Source organism: Drosophila elegans, unplaced genomic scaffold (genome assembly GCF_018152505.1).
Source record: "Drosophila elegans isolate 14027-0461.03 unplaced genomic scaffold, ASM1815250v1 contig_538, whole genome shotgun sequence".
Taxonomy (NCBI): Eukaryota; Metazoa; Arthropoda; class Insecta; order Diptera; family Drosophilidae; genus Drosophila; species Drosophila elegans.
The window spans coordinates 416814-434911 of NW_024545921.1; the positions used below are offsets into that span (position 1 = coordinate 416814).

An 18098-nucleotide genomic window follows, 5' to 3' on the forward strand; every position below is an offset into this window, starting at 1 on the left:
AATGGATCAGAATTGACACACATGTGGACACAGGCATACGTTGTCCGGTGTTGATTTAGGTAGGCCGATATCTCTAATGACCCTTGTCTATTTAACCCATAAATATTAATCCAGCTGCGAACAATTTTCTTCTTGGCGAAAATCGTACATTCTCCCGGCCGTTGAGCGGATTGTTCAACAGTCATTAATGTTGATGGTAAACGACTGAGTTGTAAATGTGGTCGCACTCGTAGGTTACTAGGTCCTTGTTGAAGTGGTAGAGGAGACGTAGATTTACGCCATCTTTTGACAGATCATTAAAAAAAATTAATCCAATATAAATAGCGATTTGATGATGCTCAATATTAAATAAATTGTGTGGTAGCTTAAAGCTATTTTGTGGAAACAGTTCCATTTTTCTTTGAAGAAGCTTATTGAAATGTAGTTTTTGAGTGTCAATTATGTTACGGACCTGGTTCTTCGATGGGGCAAGGCCGGCTAGCCAGTCCATCTCGTGGTGGGGTTCTTCCCAGCCCTCAGTCCGCACAATAGCCCAGCTGATCGGCCATCTCAGTCCGACGACATCAATAAAATCAAATGTAAACAAAACGAAATGCAAACAAAATAGGATAAATAATGATAAACATTGGACGTTACTGGAAACTTTACTTGCACCGAACAATTTGGAGTTTAGGTGATGTACTCCGACAATGGGAAACAGTTCGTGTCGAAAATATTCCAAGACATGATCACTGCATTCGGCATTCAACACATGCGTACCGCTGTATATTCACCACAGAGCAACGCAGCCGAGAGGGTAAATCGGACCATTCTAGCTGCAATTAGAACGTATTTAGAAAATGATCATCGAGACTGGGACCTATACTTACCGGAAATTGAAGTGTCGATTCGTGATTCCGTGCATGAGGCCACGGGTGTAACACCGTTCTTTGCAGTATTTGGACAACAGATGTTCCTAAATGGAAACTGCTACAAACTGGCAAGAAAACTACAGTCTTTGACAGAACATCAAATAACGACGCTGGATCCAGTAGATAAGCGCCAACTTATCCGCGATCACATTCGGGAGAATCTCCATCAGGCATATGAACGCAGCAGTCAGCGCTATAACAAACGGGCGCGAGTTTTCCATGCCAAGCCTGGCCAAGAAATCTACAGACGCAATTTCACTCAGAGCAATTTTGGAAAGATGTACAATGCCAAGTTTGCTCGAAAATATGTGAAATGCCGAGTCATACGCCCTATAGGGAACAATGCCTACGAATTGGAGGATCTGGGGGGGAAGCCTGTTGGGATTTTCCACGCAAAAGACCTAAAAATGTAAATATAAATAGTGGATGTAGCTGTACCCGTACACACGCATACTTACATATGTATATACCTGGGTAGCAAAACAAGAGTCTAGTGGGTGTAGGCCTACGTTGGGCACAAAAGGCGAATCGGGGGCAAGGCAGGATAGCAAAGTTGTTGTTTTGATTATTAAAAACACTATAAACACAATTTCACGGCAAGTCAATCTTTCAATGTTTACAAATAATTCGCTTCGGCCAGCATTCTCGCGAATTTTTGTGTGGTGTTGCAATTGAAAGCTATCGACAGGGGAATATCGCCCTAAGAGATGGTAGTGTGACCAGTTTTTCAAAGGTTAGCAGGGCCAAGAAAGAGAGGGGAAGTGTGGAGAGTAAGAGGCGCTCTGGTTGACGGTCAGAAAAGAGAACCTTAATCCGCTCTTAGATTCCACCACCTCCCCTGGCCCAGAAGTATCTCCACCCACACCAAACCATGAGGAACTGCACCCACACCGATAGCTGAATGAGAGCCGAGCGGCTACGTGATGCAAATGGAAGAGGTCTCTGCCGTTGGCGAAAAACCGAGAAAGGGATCAGGCCACCACGAGTTCCAAAAAATTCTTACAGCAGCAAGTGGTTCGGAAAATTGAAGTGAAAATAATATATATAATATTAAAAGTGAGTTAGATGATGGGGTAGTGGCCATCATTCTAAAGTGTAGTATCATGATAATATAACGAACATCTTCAGAAAAGGAAACGGGACGAGTTTGGCCGAGGAAATAGGACAGGCAACCGGGACCGGGAAAAGAAGGCACCGTCAACGAAGAAGTAAGTCCGTTCCAAAGAAACAATTTAATATAAAAAGAAAAAAAAAGGGAAAGTAAATTTAAAATTTTCCGGTTAAGGTCACCGTTGGCGAAGTAAACAAATAAATAAATAAAATAAATTATACGATATCTGGACCACGTGCAACCGGCTCCGGGCCAGACCACGACAGGAAGAATTATTCCTTTAACCATATACATACCCAAAACCTTTTGATTTAGCCGCACCACACTGGCACGGGATTTGTTTTCGTTGAAATTTTTCTTGTCGACTATTAAACAATATTGCTCTACAAAAGTTAAAATATGAACTCAGCATTGATAAAAGACTTAAAATAGTTTTTAAGTAAATTAAATAAAACATTCCCCCTTAATATTAGTTAAAATTTCGTCCCAATAATTTAAATGAAAGTCGTTCGTCCACCTTAATCTAAGTTTATATGTTAATTTATTGAATTATTTATGCACCACTAAACTTATATATATATCCCACATACATACATCATATATTGTTTATTAACATATGTCCTTAATAATTTAAATAGTATTTGTAAGTAAAAAGAATTTGATATAATCAGAATTTCGTGAAACAAGGAAAAGAATATACATTTGCATAAAATTACATATGTAAATTTGCGGAGGTCTCGCAGCAGTTGGGATGTAAATTAGCAAGTAAAGTAAATAACCTACACAACTATATGCGAATGTAGAAAGAGGAAAAGTCTCACATTAATAAGTTTAGAAACCCCGAGATAAAAATGATCTCAATATTAAACCCCTGGTTGGAGCTCCAAATAGGTAGGGTAATTTAAATGAATAATCATGAATTGATCAATATTTATATATTCGTATATGGGTCCACAAAGGTGTAATTAAAAATTTAAATCAATTTCAAAGGAAGTGTTGCCGTATGAATTTGACATCGCAGCTGTAGCAAGGGGATGCAAATATATGCGTTAGGTTAACAGGAGATATAAAGCAAAAATTTAAGATGAATGTTTATGGTTAATAATAAAATTGTAACGTGAGGATGTTGTGCTAAGTGTTCGTCTATGGGGAGGGGGAAATGAGACTGACCCTGGAGTAGGCTGATGATAGCCATCGGAAGGGAGATTTGGCGAAGGATGCATGCCGGATCTCAGGCAGGGTGGGGGTGTCGGAGTACATCACCTAAACTCCAAATTGTTCGGTGCAAGTAAAGTTTCCAGTAACGTCCAATGTTTATCATTATTTATCCTATTTTGTTTGCATTTCGTTTTGTTTACATTTGATTTTATTGATGTCGTCGGACTGAGATGGCCGATCAGCTGGGCTATTGTGCGGACTGAGGGCTGGGAAGAACCCCACCACGAGATGGACTGGCTAGCCGGCCTTGCCCCATCGAAGAACCAGGTCCGTAACAATTACAACCGTCATATTTGAAGTTGACGGCAAACTTTCAGTTAAATCGCTATCTCCGAATCGAGCATATGATGCCTATAGTGTAGTTTCTGTTGACTCTTGAGTCGTTATCGTCATCAATGTATTTCGAATTGTGCACCCAGGACTTGCAGTCAAATAGCCGTAGCCTTGTAGTTCTATGTTAGATGTCCCATCTAAGCAAACAGCAGAAAGCTTTAAAGATTCGTTTGTTGTAAATATCCATTGATTCTTGGCATACATTCAAGACCAAAGAAAGGATTTTCTAGTACTTACTATTTTACAGGATGAATCCGTTTTATTTTGAAATAATTTCATCTCACAACTAATTTCTGATGAAAACATTGTTTGCTTGTTGAAACAAATAAAATCGCTTTTAGTCTGCTTCAGACATTTCAACAAATTCATCACGATGACTGTTCATTGCAAGAAACGGTGATTTTATTTCAATCGAATGAATTTCATGTTTACTCAGAAATGGAATTGGAGTCAATTTGTAGATGTCCAGAACTTGCGAGGATATTAAAGGAAAAGTTACTTTAATAATGACATGATCCTTCACAATAGTTCCTTCACCCTTCATTAGCTGGTATGCCATAAGAATGTTAGCCATTCACCCAGAAACTGGGAGCATTTGTCCAGGTCTCAAGTGACTATGTATTTGTTCCATTTGCTCCTTTAGTTGTCGTGGTGATATTAGCAATGGGCTAATTGTATTATGACGAATATCTGTTAATACATTTATAATTTCTGCTTGTACCCATTGAAGATCTGATGCCAGAATAGAAAGTTGAGTTGACAGTGTTATATACCATGAAAGTTTATTAAATACACTCTTGGTACTTTCTGTGTCGGAGATATACAATAGTTTTCAATCAATTTTAATCGTTTTGAGTTGGAAATCTCATCTCTTTTTATGCCATTAATTGTTGAATCAATCAATGATGTCTGATTTTTTAATAAATTCAATAGGTGTTTTTCGTTGCCTTTAACCTTTGTTATTGTCTTGCCCATTTCGTTAGCATATGTTGAGTCTAAAACGCCAAACAGACTACTTGCTATATTTCCAACGATATCCAGTGGTGCTCTTTGTCTACGCGATTTTGCTAGTAGGATATTTTCAGCCTGTAGATCTTCCTCTAAATGTTTGAAGTGATGATACAGACTTGTACATGCTTCTTTTTGTGAAAATTGTGTACATAAATGACCAATTTTGCTAACTCCCATTGAAAATGTATTCATATCATTCCAATACGGCCTTAAATTGTAATAAACAATTATAGACCAATCCGTTGTGGCAAATTGACCATTTTCAACTTTTTCAAAAAAAGATTCCTGGCCTTGAAACAAATTTTGTTACATTGATTGATTGTGCAATAGTTAATGGTAACATAAGAAGCATTACTATCAATGTCATTGCCATTGACGACAGTCCTGAAGATTTTTCCTTTTTGGTGTGTTTTCTTCAACAATTCTGTCCCCAGGGTTCTCTTATAGTGGATGCTTACATACCGGTTCTTCCTCTGCGAATAATGGAGCTATGTGCTGAATGTCCCTCTTGAAGAATCCTTTTGCTGTTTTGACTTCCACTACTCTGACGAAATTGTCTTTTCCGTGGAATACCTTGAGAATTCTTCCCATTGGCCATTGCAGTACTGGTGTGTTATCTTCTTTTATTAACACCAGCACTCCTTCCTTAATGTTTGCTGATGATCGTCTCCACTTTTGCTTTTGCTGTAGTTGTTGTAGATAATCAGTTGACCATTGCTTCCAAAAGGCGTGCTTAAGTTTTGATACAGCTTGCCATCGTTGTCCCAATGTCTGTGGTTGCTGAGATGGTTCGCTATCAGCCTGGGCGGTGAGTGGTTCTCCAATAAGAAAATGATCTGGAGGAATTGATCATTTGGATCAGTTGACATTGGAACCAAAGGTCGAGAGTTTAAAATTGCTTCAATCTCGACTATAACAGTTTCTAACTCCTCATAAGTTAGATTAGCTGTGATGACATTTTTTAACAGAAAAGGCTTAGCTGATTTTACAGCAGCTTCCCACAATCCTCCAAAATGCGGTGTTCTTGGTAGAATAAACTTAAAATTTACTCCTTTATAAATACAGGTTTCCACAATGCATTGTTTTGCCTTTTCGGAAAATATTGCATCTTCCAGTTCTTGAAGCTTATTTCTTGCTCCAACAAAATTAGTCGCATTGTCGCTGTTCAGGCCACGAAGGAGCACCCGGTATTCTCCGCTCTCACGCAGCTTCCCTTTTCCCCACCACGAAGTCTCCATGAAGTCTCCACTGCGCTCTGAAGAGCATTAGAATAAGTTAGAATAGTCAGTTCGATTTACATAGTGAATAAAAGTGTTTGCGCCCACCCCCTACCATCGAAACACCTACGACTCGTCATTTCAACTATAGGACCTGTGCACCTTTCAGGACCACCCCCTCTACGTTCATTTTTTGATCCTTCAGCCGGATATTTTTCCTTTGGACCCCGCTTCGGTGGCTCGATCCTCTTCAACATACAACAGCAAGATAAGTACGAAATAAATTATTAATTGCCGGTCTCCAGTAAGTGTTTCGAATATACAATTTCGTCTTACTGTCTGGAGTAAATTCCGATTTCAATCCGACATTACGGCAATCAATAACTTCAAATTTTCACTTTTCCACTTGCAATTTGTGTGCGGCCATCTTAATCGTTCTCCCCTTTGTGCATATTAATGTACAAAAATTCTAAGTCCAGTTGGCCGTACATCATTCATACATCAACCTGCAATTTTTCGAAAAATTCCTACGAATAATTTTACAAACTCCTAAATTACAAAAAATGTTAATTTTTTGCGCGTGCCACAGTGAAAAACAATTTTCAATTAAAGTGTTCCGGCAATATTGGCCCCCATTCGTTTTTGTTCTTTTTCACTGTGTAGAGCCTCCGCTGCACAAAGTTACATTTTACATTCATATTTACATACATTCTACAGTCCACTTATCTCCAAAACAAAAAAAAATCACAATTACAAACAATACACATACCCGTCGGCAAGAAATATTAACTATTTTTCACCGCTCCTGGTAAAAAATTACATGCAACCATACATTTACATTTTTCCCGTCGGCGCTGCAAATAAAATACAAAATTGTCCAATCGCATTTTTTACTTACATATTACACTCTGATCTACTTACATTTTATTCTCTGAACGAAAATACATATTTACAGAAGCTTTATACTTACATACACACACATACTTACAGAAGCTTCATACTTACATATTTTTCTCTGAGCGAGTGTATATATTTACAGAGGCTTCATACTTACATATTTTACTCTGAGCGAAAATACACATTTACAGTGCAGCCTCTTACATATGGTTATTTGACCAAAATGCATATATGAACATTTGATTTCAGCTATTCTTGGGCGGAGGTGCAGAAAGAAAAAGGGGCTATGCAGAAAATCAATATTTGTTTTTTTTTCTCGTCTTGTTAATTGAAAAATTCCAAATTCCAACATTCCGAAAAAGCCCGAGTCCAAAAAAAAACACCGAAATACTATTTTTCATGGGCGGAGGTGCAACAAGAAACAGGAGGCTTATGCACAAAATCAATATTTGTTTTTTTCTCGTCTTGTTAATTGAAAAATTCCAATTCCAACATTCCGGAAAAGCCCGAGCCCATAACAAACTCCGAAATACTATTTTTCATGGGCGGAGGTGCAAAAAGAAACAGGAGGCGTATGCACAAAAATCAATATTTGTTTTTCTTCTCGTCTGGGTAATTGAAAAATTCCAATTCCAACATTCCGGAAAAGTCCGGTCCACAAAATACTCAAAAACACTATTTTCAAAAAAAAAGTGTCCCATTCCAATCGTGCCACATACCTACAATTCCGCATATTTGTTTTTTCTCGCCTGGTTAATTGGAAAATTCCAATTCCAACATTCCGAAAAGGCCCTAATACATACACCATACACATACATATACAATTCCGCATATTTGTTTTTTTTTCTCGCCTGGTTAATTGAAAAATTCCAATTTCAACATTCCGAAAAAGTCCGAGTCCATAAAACTCAAAAATACCATTTTCAAGTAGTGTGTCCAATTCCAATCGTTCCACACACTTACAATTCCGCACATTTGTTTTTTTCTCGCCGGGTTAATTGATAATGGATCAGAATTGACACACATGTGGACACAGGCATACGTTGTCCGGTGTTGATTTAGGTAGGCCGATATCTCTAATGACCCTTGTCTATTTAACCCATAAATATTAATTCAGCTGCGAACAATTTTCTTCTTGGCGAAAATCGTACATTCTCCCGGCCGTTGAACGGATTGTTCAACAGTCATTAATGTTGATGGTAAACGACTGAGTTGTAAATGTGGTCGCACTCGTAGGTTACTAGGTCCTTGTTGAAGTGGTAGAGGAGACGTAGATTTACGCCATCTTTTGACAGATCATTAAAAAAATTAATCCAATATAAATAGCGATTTGATGATGCTCAATATTAAATAAATTGTGTGGTAGCTTAAAGCTATTTTGTGGAAACAGTTCCATTTTTCTTTGAAGAAGCTTATTGAAATGTAGTTTTTGAGTGTCAATTATGTTACGGACCTGGTTCTTCGATGGGGCAAGGCCGGCTAGCCAGTCCATCTCGTGGTGGGGTTCTTCCCAGCCCTCAGTCCGCACAATAGCCCAGCTGATCGGCCATCTCAGTCCGACGACATCAATAAAATCAAATGTAAACAAAACGAAATGCAAACAAAATAGGATAAATAATGATAAACATTGGACGTTACTGGAAACTTTACTTGCACCGAACAATTTGGAGTTTAGGTGATGTACTCCGACAATGGGAAACAGTTCGTGTCGAAAATATTCCAAGACATGATCACTGCATTCGGCATTCAACACATGCGTACCGCTGTATATTCACCACAGAGCAACGCAGCCGAGAGGGTAAATCGGACCATTCTAGCTGCAATTAGAACGTATTTAGAAAATGATCATCGAGACTGGGACCTATACTTACCGGAAATTGAAGTGTCGATTCGTGATTCCGTGCATGAGGCCACGGGTGTAACACCGTTCTTTGCAGTATTTGGACAACAGATGTTCCTAAATGGAAACTGCTACAAACTGGCAAGAAAACTACAGTCTTTGACAGAACATCAAATAACGACGCTGAATCCAGTAGATAAGCGCCAACTTATCCGCGATCACATTCGGGAGAATCTCCATCAGGCATATGAACGCAGCAGTCAGCGCTATAACAAACGGGCGCGAGTTTTCCATGCCAAGCCTGGCCAAGAAATCTACAGACGCAATTTCACTCAGAGCAATTTTGGAAAGATGTACAATGCCAAGTTTGCTCGAAAATATGTGAAATGCCGAGTCATACGCCCTATAGGGAACAATGCCTACGAATTGGAGGATCTGGGGGGAAGCCTGTTGGGATTTTCCACGCAAAAGACCTAAAAATGTAAATATAAATAGTGGATGTAGCTGTACCCGTACACACGCATACTTACATATGTATATACCTGGGTAGCAAAACAAGAGTCTAGTGGGTGTAGGCCTACGTTGGGCACAAAAGGCGAATCGGGGGGCAAGGCAGGATAGCAAAGTTGTTGTTTTGATTATTAAAAACACTATAAACACAATTTCACGGCAAGTCAATCTTTCAATGTTTACAAATAATTCGCTTCGGCCAGCATTCTCGCGAATTTTTGTGTGGTGTTGCAATTGAAAGCTATCGACAGGGGAATATCGCCCTAAGAGATGGTAGTGTGACCAGTTTTTCAAAGGTTAGCAGGGCCAAGAAAGAGAGGGAAGTGTGGAGAGTAAGAGGCGCTCTGGTTGACGGTCAGAAAAGAGAACCTTAATCCGCTCTTAGATTCCACCACCTCCCCTGGCCCAGAAGTATCTCCACCCACACCAAACCATGAGGAACTGCACCCACACCGATAGCTGAATGAGAGCCGAGCGGCTACGTGATGCAAATGGAAGAGGTCTCTGCCGTTGGCGAAAAACCGAGAAAGGGATCAGGCCACCACGAGTTCCAAAAAATTCTTACAGCAGCAAGTGGTTCGGAAAATTGAAGTGAAAATAATATATATAATATTAAAAGTGAGTTAGATGATGGGGTAGTGGCCATCATTCTAAAGTGTAGTATCATGATAATATAACGAACATCTTCAGAAAAGGAAACGGGACGAGTTTGGCCGAGGAAATAGGACAGGCAACCGGGACCGGGAAAAGAAGGCACCGTCAACGAAGAAGTAAGTCCGTTCCAAAGAAACAATTTAATATAAAAAGAAAAAAAAAGGGAAAGTAAATTTAAAATTTTCCGGTTAAGGTCACCGTTGGCGAAGTAAACAAATAAATAAATAAAATAAATTATACGATATCTGGACCACGTGCAACCGGCTCCGGGCCAGACCACGACAGGAAGAATTATTCCTTTAACCATATACATACCCAAAACCTTTTGATTTAGCCGCACCACACTGGCACGGGATTTGTTTTCGTTGAAATTTTTCTTGTCGACTATTAAACAATATTGCTCTACAAAAGTTAAAATATGAACTCAGCATTGATAAAAGACTTAAAATAGTTTTTAAGTAAATTAAATAAAACATTCCCCCTTAATATTAGTTAAAATTTCGTCCCAATAATTTAAATGAAAGTCGTTCGTCCACCTTAATCTAAGTTTATATGTTAATTTATTGAATTATTTATGCACCACTAAACTTATATATATATCCCACATACATACATCATATATTGTTTATTAACATATGTCCTTAATAATTTAAATAGTATTTGTAAGTAAAAAAGAATTTGATATAATCAGAATTTCGTGAAACAAGGAAAAGAATATACATTTGCATAAAATTACATATGTAAATTTGCGGAGGTCTCGCAGCAGTTGGGATGTAAATTAGCAAGTAAAGTAAATAACCTACACAACTATATGCGAATGTAGAAAGAGGAAAAGTCTCACATTAATAAGTTTAGAAACCCCGAGATAAAAATGATCTCAATATTAAACCCCTGGTTGGAGCTCCAAATAGGTAGGGTAATTTAAATGAATAATCATGAATTGATCAATATTTATATATTCGTATATGGGTCCACAAAGGTGTAATTAAAAATTTAAATCAATTTCAAAGGAAGTGTTGCCGTATGAATTTGACATCGCAGCTGTAGCAAGGGGATGCAAATATATGCGTTAGGTTAACAGGAGATATAAAGCAAAAATTTAAGATGAATGTTTATGGTTAATAATAAAATTTTAACGTGAGGATGTTGTGCTAAGTGTTCGTCTATGGGGAGGGGGAATGAGACTGACCCTGGAGTAGGCTGATGATAGCCATCGGAAGGGAGATTTGGCGAAGGATGCATGCCGGATCTCAGGCAGGGTGGGGGTGTCGGAGTACATCACCTAAACTCCAAATTGTTCGGTGCAAGTAAAGTTTCCAGTAACTTCCAATGTTTATCATTATTTATCCTATTTTGTTTGCATTTCGTTTTGTTTACATTTGATTTTATTGATGTCGTCGGACTGAGATGGCCGATCAGCTGGGCTATTGTGCGGACTGAGGGCTGGGAAGAACCCCACCACGAGATGGACTGGCTAGCCGGCCTTGCCCCATCGAAGAACCAGGTCCGTAACAATTACAACCGTCATATTTGAAGTTGACGGCAAACTTTCAGTTAAATCGCTATCTCCGAATCGAGGCATATGATGCCTATAGTGTAGTTTCTGTTGACTCTTGAGTCGTTATCGTCATCAATGTATTTCGAATTGTGCACCCAGGACTTGCAGTCAAATAGCCGTAGCCTTGTAGTTCTATGTTAGATGTCCCATCTAAGCAAACAGCAGAAAGCTTTAAAGATTCGTTTGTTGTAAATATCCATTGATTCTTGGCATACATTCAAGACCAAAGAAAGGATTTTCTAGTACTTACTATTTTACAGGATGAATCCGTTTTATTTTGAAATAATTTCATCTCACAACTAATTTCTGATGAAAACATTGTTTGCTTGTTGAAACAAATAAAATCGCTTTTAGTCTGCTTCAGACATTTCAACAAATTCATCACGATGACTGTTCATTGCAAGAAACGGTGATTTTATTTCAATCGAATGAATTTCATGTTTACTCAGAAATGGAATTGGAGTCAATTTGTAGATGTCCAGAACTTGCGAGGATATTAAAGGAAAAGTTACTTTAATAATGACATGATCCTTCACAATAGTTCCTTCACCCTTCATTAGCTGGTATGCCATAAGAATGTTAGCCATTCACCCAGAAACTGGGAGCATTTGTCCAGGTCTCAAGTGACTATGTATTTGTTCCATTTGCTCCTTTAGTTGTCGTGGTGATATTAGCAATGGGCTAATTGTATTATGACGAATATCTGTTAATACATTTATAATTTCTGCTTGTACCCATTGAAGATCTGATGCCAGAATAGAAAGTTGAGTTGACAGTGTTATATACCATGAAAGTTTATTAAATACACTCTTGGTACTTTCTGTGTCGGAGATATACAATAGTTTTCAATCAATTTTAATCGTTTTGAGTTGGAAATCTCATCTCTTTTATGCCATTAATTGTTGAATCAATCAATGATGTCTGATTTTTAATAAATTCAATAGGTGTTTTTTCGTTGCCTTTAACCTTTGTTATTGTCTTGCCCATTTCGTTAGCATATGTTGAGTCTAAAACGCCAAACAGACTACTTGCTATATTTCCAACGATATCCAGTGGTGCTCTTTGTCTACGCGATTTTGCTAGTAGGATATTTTCAGCCTGTAGATCTTCCTCTAAATGTTTGAAGTGATGATACAGACTTGTACATGCTTCTTTTTGTGAAAATTGTGTACATAAATGACCAATTTTGCTAACTCCCATTGAAAATGTATTCATATCATTCCAATACGGCCTTAAATTGTAATAAACAATTATAGACCAATCCGTTGTGGCAAATTGACCATTTTCAACTTTTTCAAAAAAAGATTCCTGGCCTTGAAACAAATTTTGTTACATTGATTGATTGTGCAATAGTTAATGGTAACATAAGAAGCATTACTATCAATGTCATTGCCATTGACGACAGTCCTGAAGATTTTTCCTTTTTGGTGTGTTTTCTTCAACAATTCTGTCCCCAGGGTTCTCTTATAGTGGATGCTTACATACCGGTTCTTCCTCTGCGAATAATGGAGCTATGTGCTGAATGTCCCTCTTGAAGAATCCTTTTGCTGTTTTGACTTCCACTACTCTGACGAAATTGTCTTTTCCGTGGAATACCTTGAGAATTCTTCCCATTGGCCATTGCAGTACTGGTGTGTTATCTTCTTTTATTAACACCAGCACTCCTTCCTTAATGTTTGCTGATGATCGTCTCCACTTTTGCTTTTGCTGTAGTTGTTGTAGATAATCAGTTGACCATTGCTTCCAAAAGGCGTGCTTAAGTTTTGATACAGCTTGCCATCGTTGTCCCAATGTCTGTGGTTGCTGAGATGGTTCGCTATCAGCCTGGGCGGTGAGTGGTTCTCCAATAAGAAAATGATCTGGAGGAATTGATCATTTGGATCAGTTGACATTGGAACCAAAGGTCGAGAGTTTAAAATTGCTTCAATCTCGACTATAACAGTTTCTAACTCCTCATAAGTTAGATTAGCTGTGATGACATTTTTTTAACAGAAAAGGCTTAGCTGATTTTACAGCGGCTTCCCACAATCCTCCAAAATGCGGTGTTCTTGGTAGAATAAACTTAAAATTTACTCCTTTATAAATACAGGTTTCCACAATGCATTGTTTTGCCTTTTCGGAAAATATTGCATCTTCCAGTTCTTGAAGCTTATTTCTTGCTCCAACAAAATTAGTCGCATTGTCGCTGTTCAGGCCACGAAGGAGCACCCGGTATTCTCCGCTCTCACGCAGCTTCCCTTTTCCCCACCACGAAGTCTCCATGAAGTCTCCACTGCGCTCTGAAGAGCATTAGAATAAGTTAGAATAGTCAGTTCGATTTACATAGTGAATAAAAGTGTTTGCGCCCACCCCCTACCATCGAAACACCTACGACTCGTCATCTCAACTACAGGACCTGTGCACCTTTCAGGACCACCCCTCTACGTTCATTTTTGATCCTTCAGCCGGATATTTTTCCTTTGGACCCCGCTGCGGTGGCTCGATCCTCTTCAACATACAACAGCAAGTTATGTACGAAATAAGTTATTAATTGCCGGTCTCCAGTAAGTGTTTCGAATATACAATTTCGTCTTACTGTCTGGAGTAAATTCCGATTTCAATCCGACATTACGGCAATCAATAACTTCAAATTTTCACTTTTCCACTTGCAATTTGTGTGCGGCCATCTTAATCGTTCTCCCCTTTGTGCATATTAATGTACAAAATTCTAAGTCCAGTTGGCCGTACATCATTCATACATCAACCTGCAATTTTTCGAAAAATTCCTACGAATAATTTTACAAACTCCTAAATTACAAAAATGTTAATTTTTTGCGCGTGCCACAGTGAAAAACAATTTTCAATTAAAGTGTTCCGGCAATATTGGCCCCCATTCGTTTTTGTTCTTTTTCACTGTGTAGAGCCTCCGCTGCACAAAGTTACATTTTACATTCATATTTACATACATTCTACAGTCCACTTATCTCCAAAACAAAAAAAAATCACAATTACAAACAATACACATACCCGTCGGCAAGAAATATTAACTATTTTTCACCGCTCCTGGTAAAAATTACATGCAACCATACATTTACATTTTTCCCGTCGGCGCTGCAAATAAAATACAAAATTGTCCAATCGCATTTTTTACTTACATATTACACTCTGATCTACTTACATTTTATTCTCTGAACGAAAATACATATTTACAGAAGCTTTATACTTACATACACACACATACTTACAGAAGCTTCATACTTACATATTTTTCTCTGAGCGAGTGTATATATTTACAGAGGCTTCATACTTACATATTTTACTCTGAGCGAAAATACACATTTACAGTGCAGCCTCTTACATATGGTTATTTGACCAAAATGCATATATGAACATTTGATTTCAGCTATTCTTGGGCGGAGGTGCAGAAAGAAAAAGGGGCTATGCAGAAAATCAATATTTGTTTTTTTTTTCTCGTCTTGTTAATTGAAAAATTCCAAATTCCAACATTCCGAAAAAGCCCGAGTCAAAAAAAAACACCGAAATACTATTTTCATGGGCGGAGGTGCAACAAGAAACAGGAGGCTTATGCACAAAATCAATATTTGTTTTTTCTCGTCTTGTTAATTGAAAAATTCCAATTCCAACATTCCGGAAAAGCCCGAGCCCATAACAAACTCCGAAATACTATTTTTCATGGGCGGAGGTGCAAAAAGAAACAGGAGGCGTATGCACAAAAATCAATATTTGTTTTTCTTCTCGTCTGGGTAATTGAAAAATTCCAATTCCAACATTCCGGAAAAAGTCCGGTCCACAAAATACTCAAAAACACTATTTTCAAAAAAAAAGTGTCCCATTCCAATCGTGCCACATACCTACAATTCCGCATATTTGTTTTTTCTCGCCTGGTTAATTGGAAAATTCCAATTCCAACATTCCGAAAAGGCCCTAATACATACACCATACACATACATATACAATTCCGCATATTTGTTTTTTTCTCGCCTGGTTAATTGAAAAATTCCAATTTCAACATTCCGAAAAAGTCCGAGTCCATAAAACTCAAAAATACCATTTTCAAGTAGTGTGTCCAATTCCAATCGTTCCACACACTTACAATTCCGCACATTTGTTTTTTTCTCGCCGGGTTAATTGATAATGGATCAGAATTGACACACATGTGGACACAGGCATACGTTGTCCGGTGTTGATTTAGGTAGGCCGATATCTCTAATGACCCTTGTCTATTTAACCCATAAATATTAATTCAGCTGCGAACAATTTTCTTCTTGGCGAAAATCGTACATTCTCCCGGCCGTTGAACGGATTGTTCAACAGTCATTAATGTTGATGGTAAACGACTGAGTTGTAAATGTGGTCGCACTCGTAGGTTACTAGGTCCTTGTTGAAGTGGTAGAGGAGACGTAGATTTACGCCATCTTTTGACAGATCATTAAAAAAAAATTAATCCAATATAAATAGCGATTTGATGATGCTCAATATTAAATAAATTGTGTGGTAGCTTAAAGCTATTTTGTGGAAACAGTTCCATTTTTCTTTGAAGAAGCTTATTGAAATGTAGTTTTTGAGTGTCAATTATGTTACGGACCTGGTTCTTCGATGGGGCAAGGCCGGCTAGCCAGTCCATCTCGTGGTGGGGTTCTTCCCAGCCCCTCAGTCCGCACAATAGCCCAGCTGATCGGCCATCTCAGTCCGACGACATCAATAAAATCAAATGTAAACAAAACGAAATGCAAACAAAATAGGATAAATAATGATAAACATTGGACGTTACTGGAAACTTTACTTGCACCGAACAATTTGGAGTTTAGGTGATGTACTCCGACAATGGGAAACAGTTCGTGTCGAAAATATTCCAAGACATGATCACTGCATTCGGCATTCAACACATGCGTACCGCTGTATATTCACCACAGAGCAACGCAGCCGAGAGGGTAAATCGGACCATTCTAGCTGCAATTAGAACGTATTTAGAAAATGATCATCGAGACTGGGACCTATACTTACCGGAAATTGAAGTGTCGATTCGTGATTCCGTGCATGAGGCCACGGGTGTAACACCGTTCTTTGCAGTATTTGGACAACAGATGTTCCTAAATGGAAACTGCTACAAACTGGCAAGAAAACTACAGTCTTTGACAGAACATCAAATAACGACGCTGAATCCAGTAGATAAGCGCCAACTTATCCGCGATCACATTCGGGAGAATCTCCATCAGGCATATGAACGCAGCAGTCAGCGCTATAACAAACGGGCGCGAGTTTTCCATGCCAAGCCTGGCCAAGAAATCTACAGACGCAATTTCACTCAGAGCAATTTTGGAAAGATGTACAATGCCAAGTTTGCTCGAAAATATGTGAAATGCCGAGTCATACGCCCTATAGGGAACAATGCCTACGAATTGGAGGATCTGGGGGGGAAGCCTGTTGGGATTTTCCACGCAAAAGACCTAAAAATGTAAATATAAATAGTGGATGTAGCTGTACCCGTACACACGCATACTTACATATGTATATACCTGGGTAGCAAAACAAGAGTCTAGTGGGTGTAGGCCTACGTTGGGCACAAAAGGCGAATCGGGGGGCAAGGCAGGATAGCAAAGTTGTTGTTTTGATTATTAAAAACACTATAAACACAATTTCACGGCAAGTCAATCTTTCAATGTTTACAAATAATTCGCTTCGGCCAGCATTCTCGCGAATTTTTGTGTGGTGTTGCAATTGAAAGCTATCGACAGGGGAATATCGCCCTAAGAGATGGTAGTGTGACCAGTTTTTCAAAGGTTAGCAGGGCCAAGAAAGAGAGGGGAAGTGTGGAGAGTAAGAGGCGCTCTGGTTGACGGTCAGAAAAGAGAACCTTAATCCGCTCTTAGATTCCACCACCTCCCCTGGCCCAGAAGTATCTCCACCCACACCAAACCATGAGGAACTGCACCCACACCGATAGCTGAATGAGAGCCGAGCGGCTACGTGATGCAAATGGAAGAGGTCTCTGCCGTTGGCGAAAAACCGAGAAAGGGATCAGGCCACCACGAGTTCCAAAAAAATTCTTACAGCAGCAAGTGGTTCGGAAAATTGAAGTGAAAATAATATATATAATATTAAAAGTGAGTTAGATGATGGGGTAGTGGCCATCATTCTAAAGTGTAGTATCATGATAATATAACGAACATCTTCAGAAAAGGAAACGGGACGAGTTTGGCCGAGGAAATAGGACAGGCAACCGGGACCGGGAAAAGAAGGCACCGTCAACGAAGAAGTAAGTCCGTTCCAAAGAAACAATTTAATATAAAAAGAAAAAAAAGGGAAAGTAAATTTAAAATTTTCCGGTTAAGGTCACCGTTGGCGAAGTAAACAAATAAATAAATAAAATAAATTATACGATATCTGGACCACGTGCAACCGGCTCCGGGCCAGACCACGACAGGAAGAATTATTCCTTTAACCATATACATACCCAAAACCTTTTGATTTAGCCGCACCACACTGGCACGGGATTTGTTTTCGTTGAAATTTTTCTTGTCGACTATTAAACAATATTGCTCTACAAAAGTTAAAATATGAACTCAGCATTGATAAAAGACTTAAAATAGTTTTTAAGTAAATTAAATAAAACATTCCCCCTTAATATTAGTTAAAATTTCGTCCCAATAATTTAAATGAAAGTCGTTCGTCCACCTTAATCTAAGTTTATATGTTAATTTATTGAATTATTTATGCACCACTAAACTTATATATATATCCCACATACATACATCATATATTGTTTATTAACATATGTCCTTAATAATTTAAATAGTATTTGTAAGTAAAAAGAATTTGATATAATCAGAATTTCGTG

General features: G+C 38.5%; 3 protein-coding genes across 3 annotated transcripts; all 3 read left to right on the plus strand.

The window, feature by feature from the left end:
• The first annotated feature begins 676 nt into the window (after nt 1-676).
• On the plus strand, nt 677-2123 carry LOC121467729. The gene is made up of 2 exons (XM_041709990.1): nt 677-1288; nt 2040-2123. The coding sequence occupies exons 1-2, from the start codon at nt 677-679 to the stop codon at nt 2121-2123; spliced, it is 696 nt and encodes a 231-aa protein (XP_041565924.1).
• Nucleotides 2124-8376: 6253 nt separating this feature from the next.
• LOC121467730 lies at nt 8377-9015 on the plus strand. The gene has a single exon (XM_041709991.1). It carries the CDS (start codon nt 8377-8379, stop codon nt 9013-9015), a length of 639 nt encoding a protein of 212 aa, XP_041565925.1.
• Nucleotides 9016-16071: 7056 nt separating this feature from the next.
• On the plus strand, nt 16072-17520 carry LOC121467731. Its single transcript, XM_041709992.1, has 2 exons — nt 16072-16683; nt 17437-17520. Exons 1-2 carry the CDS (start codon nt 16072-16074, stop codon nt 17518-17520), a joined length of 696 nt encoding a protein of 231 aa, XP_041565926.1.
• The last annotated feature ends 578 nt before the right edge of the window (nt 17521-18098 follow it).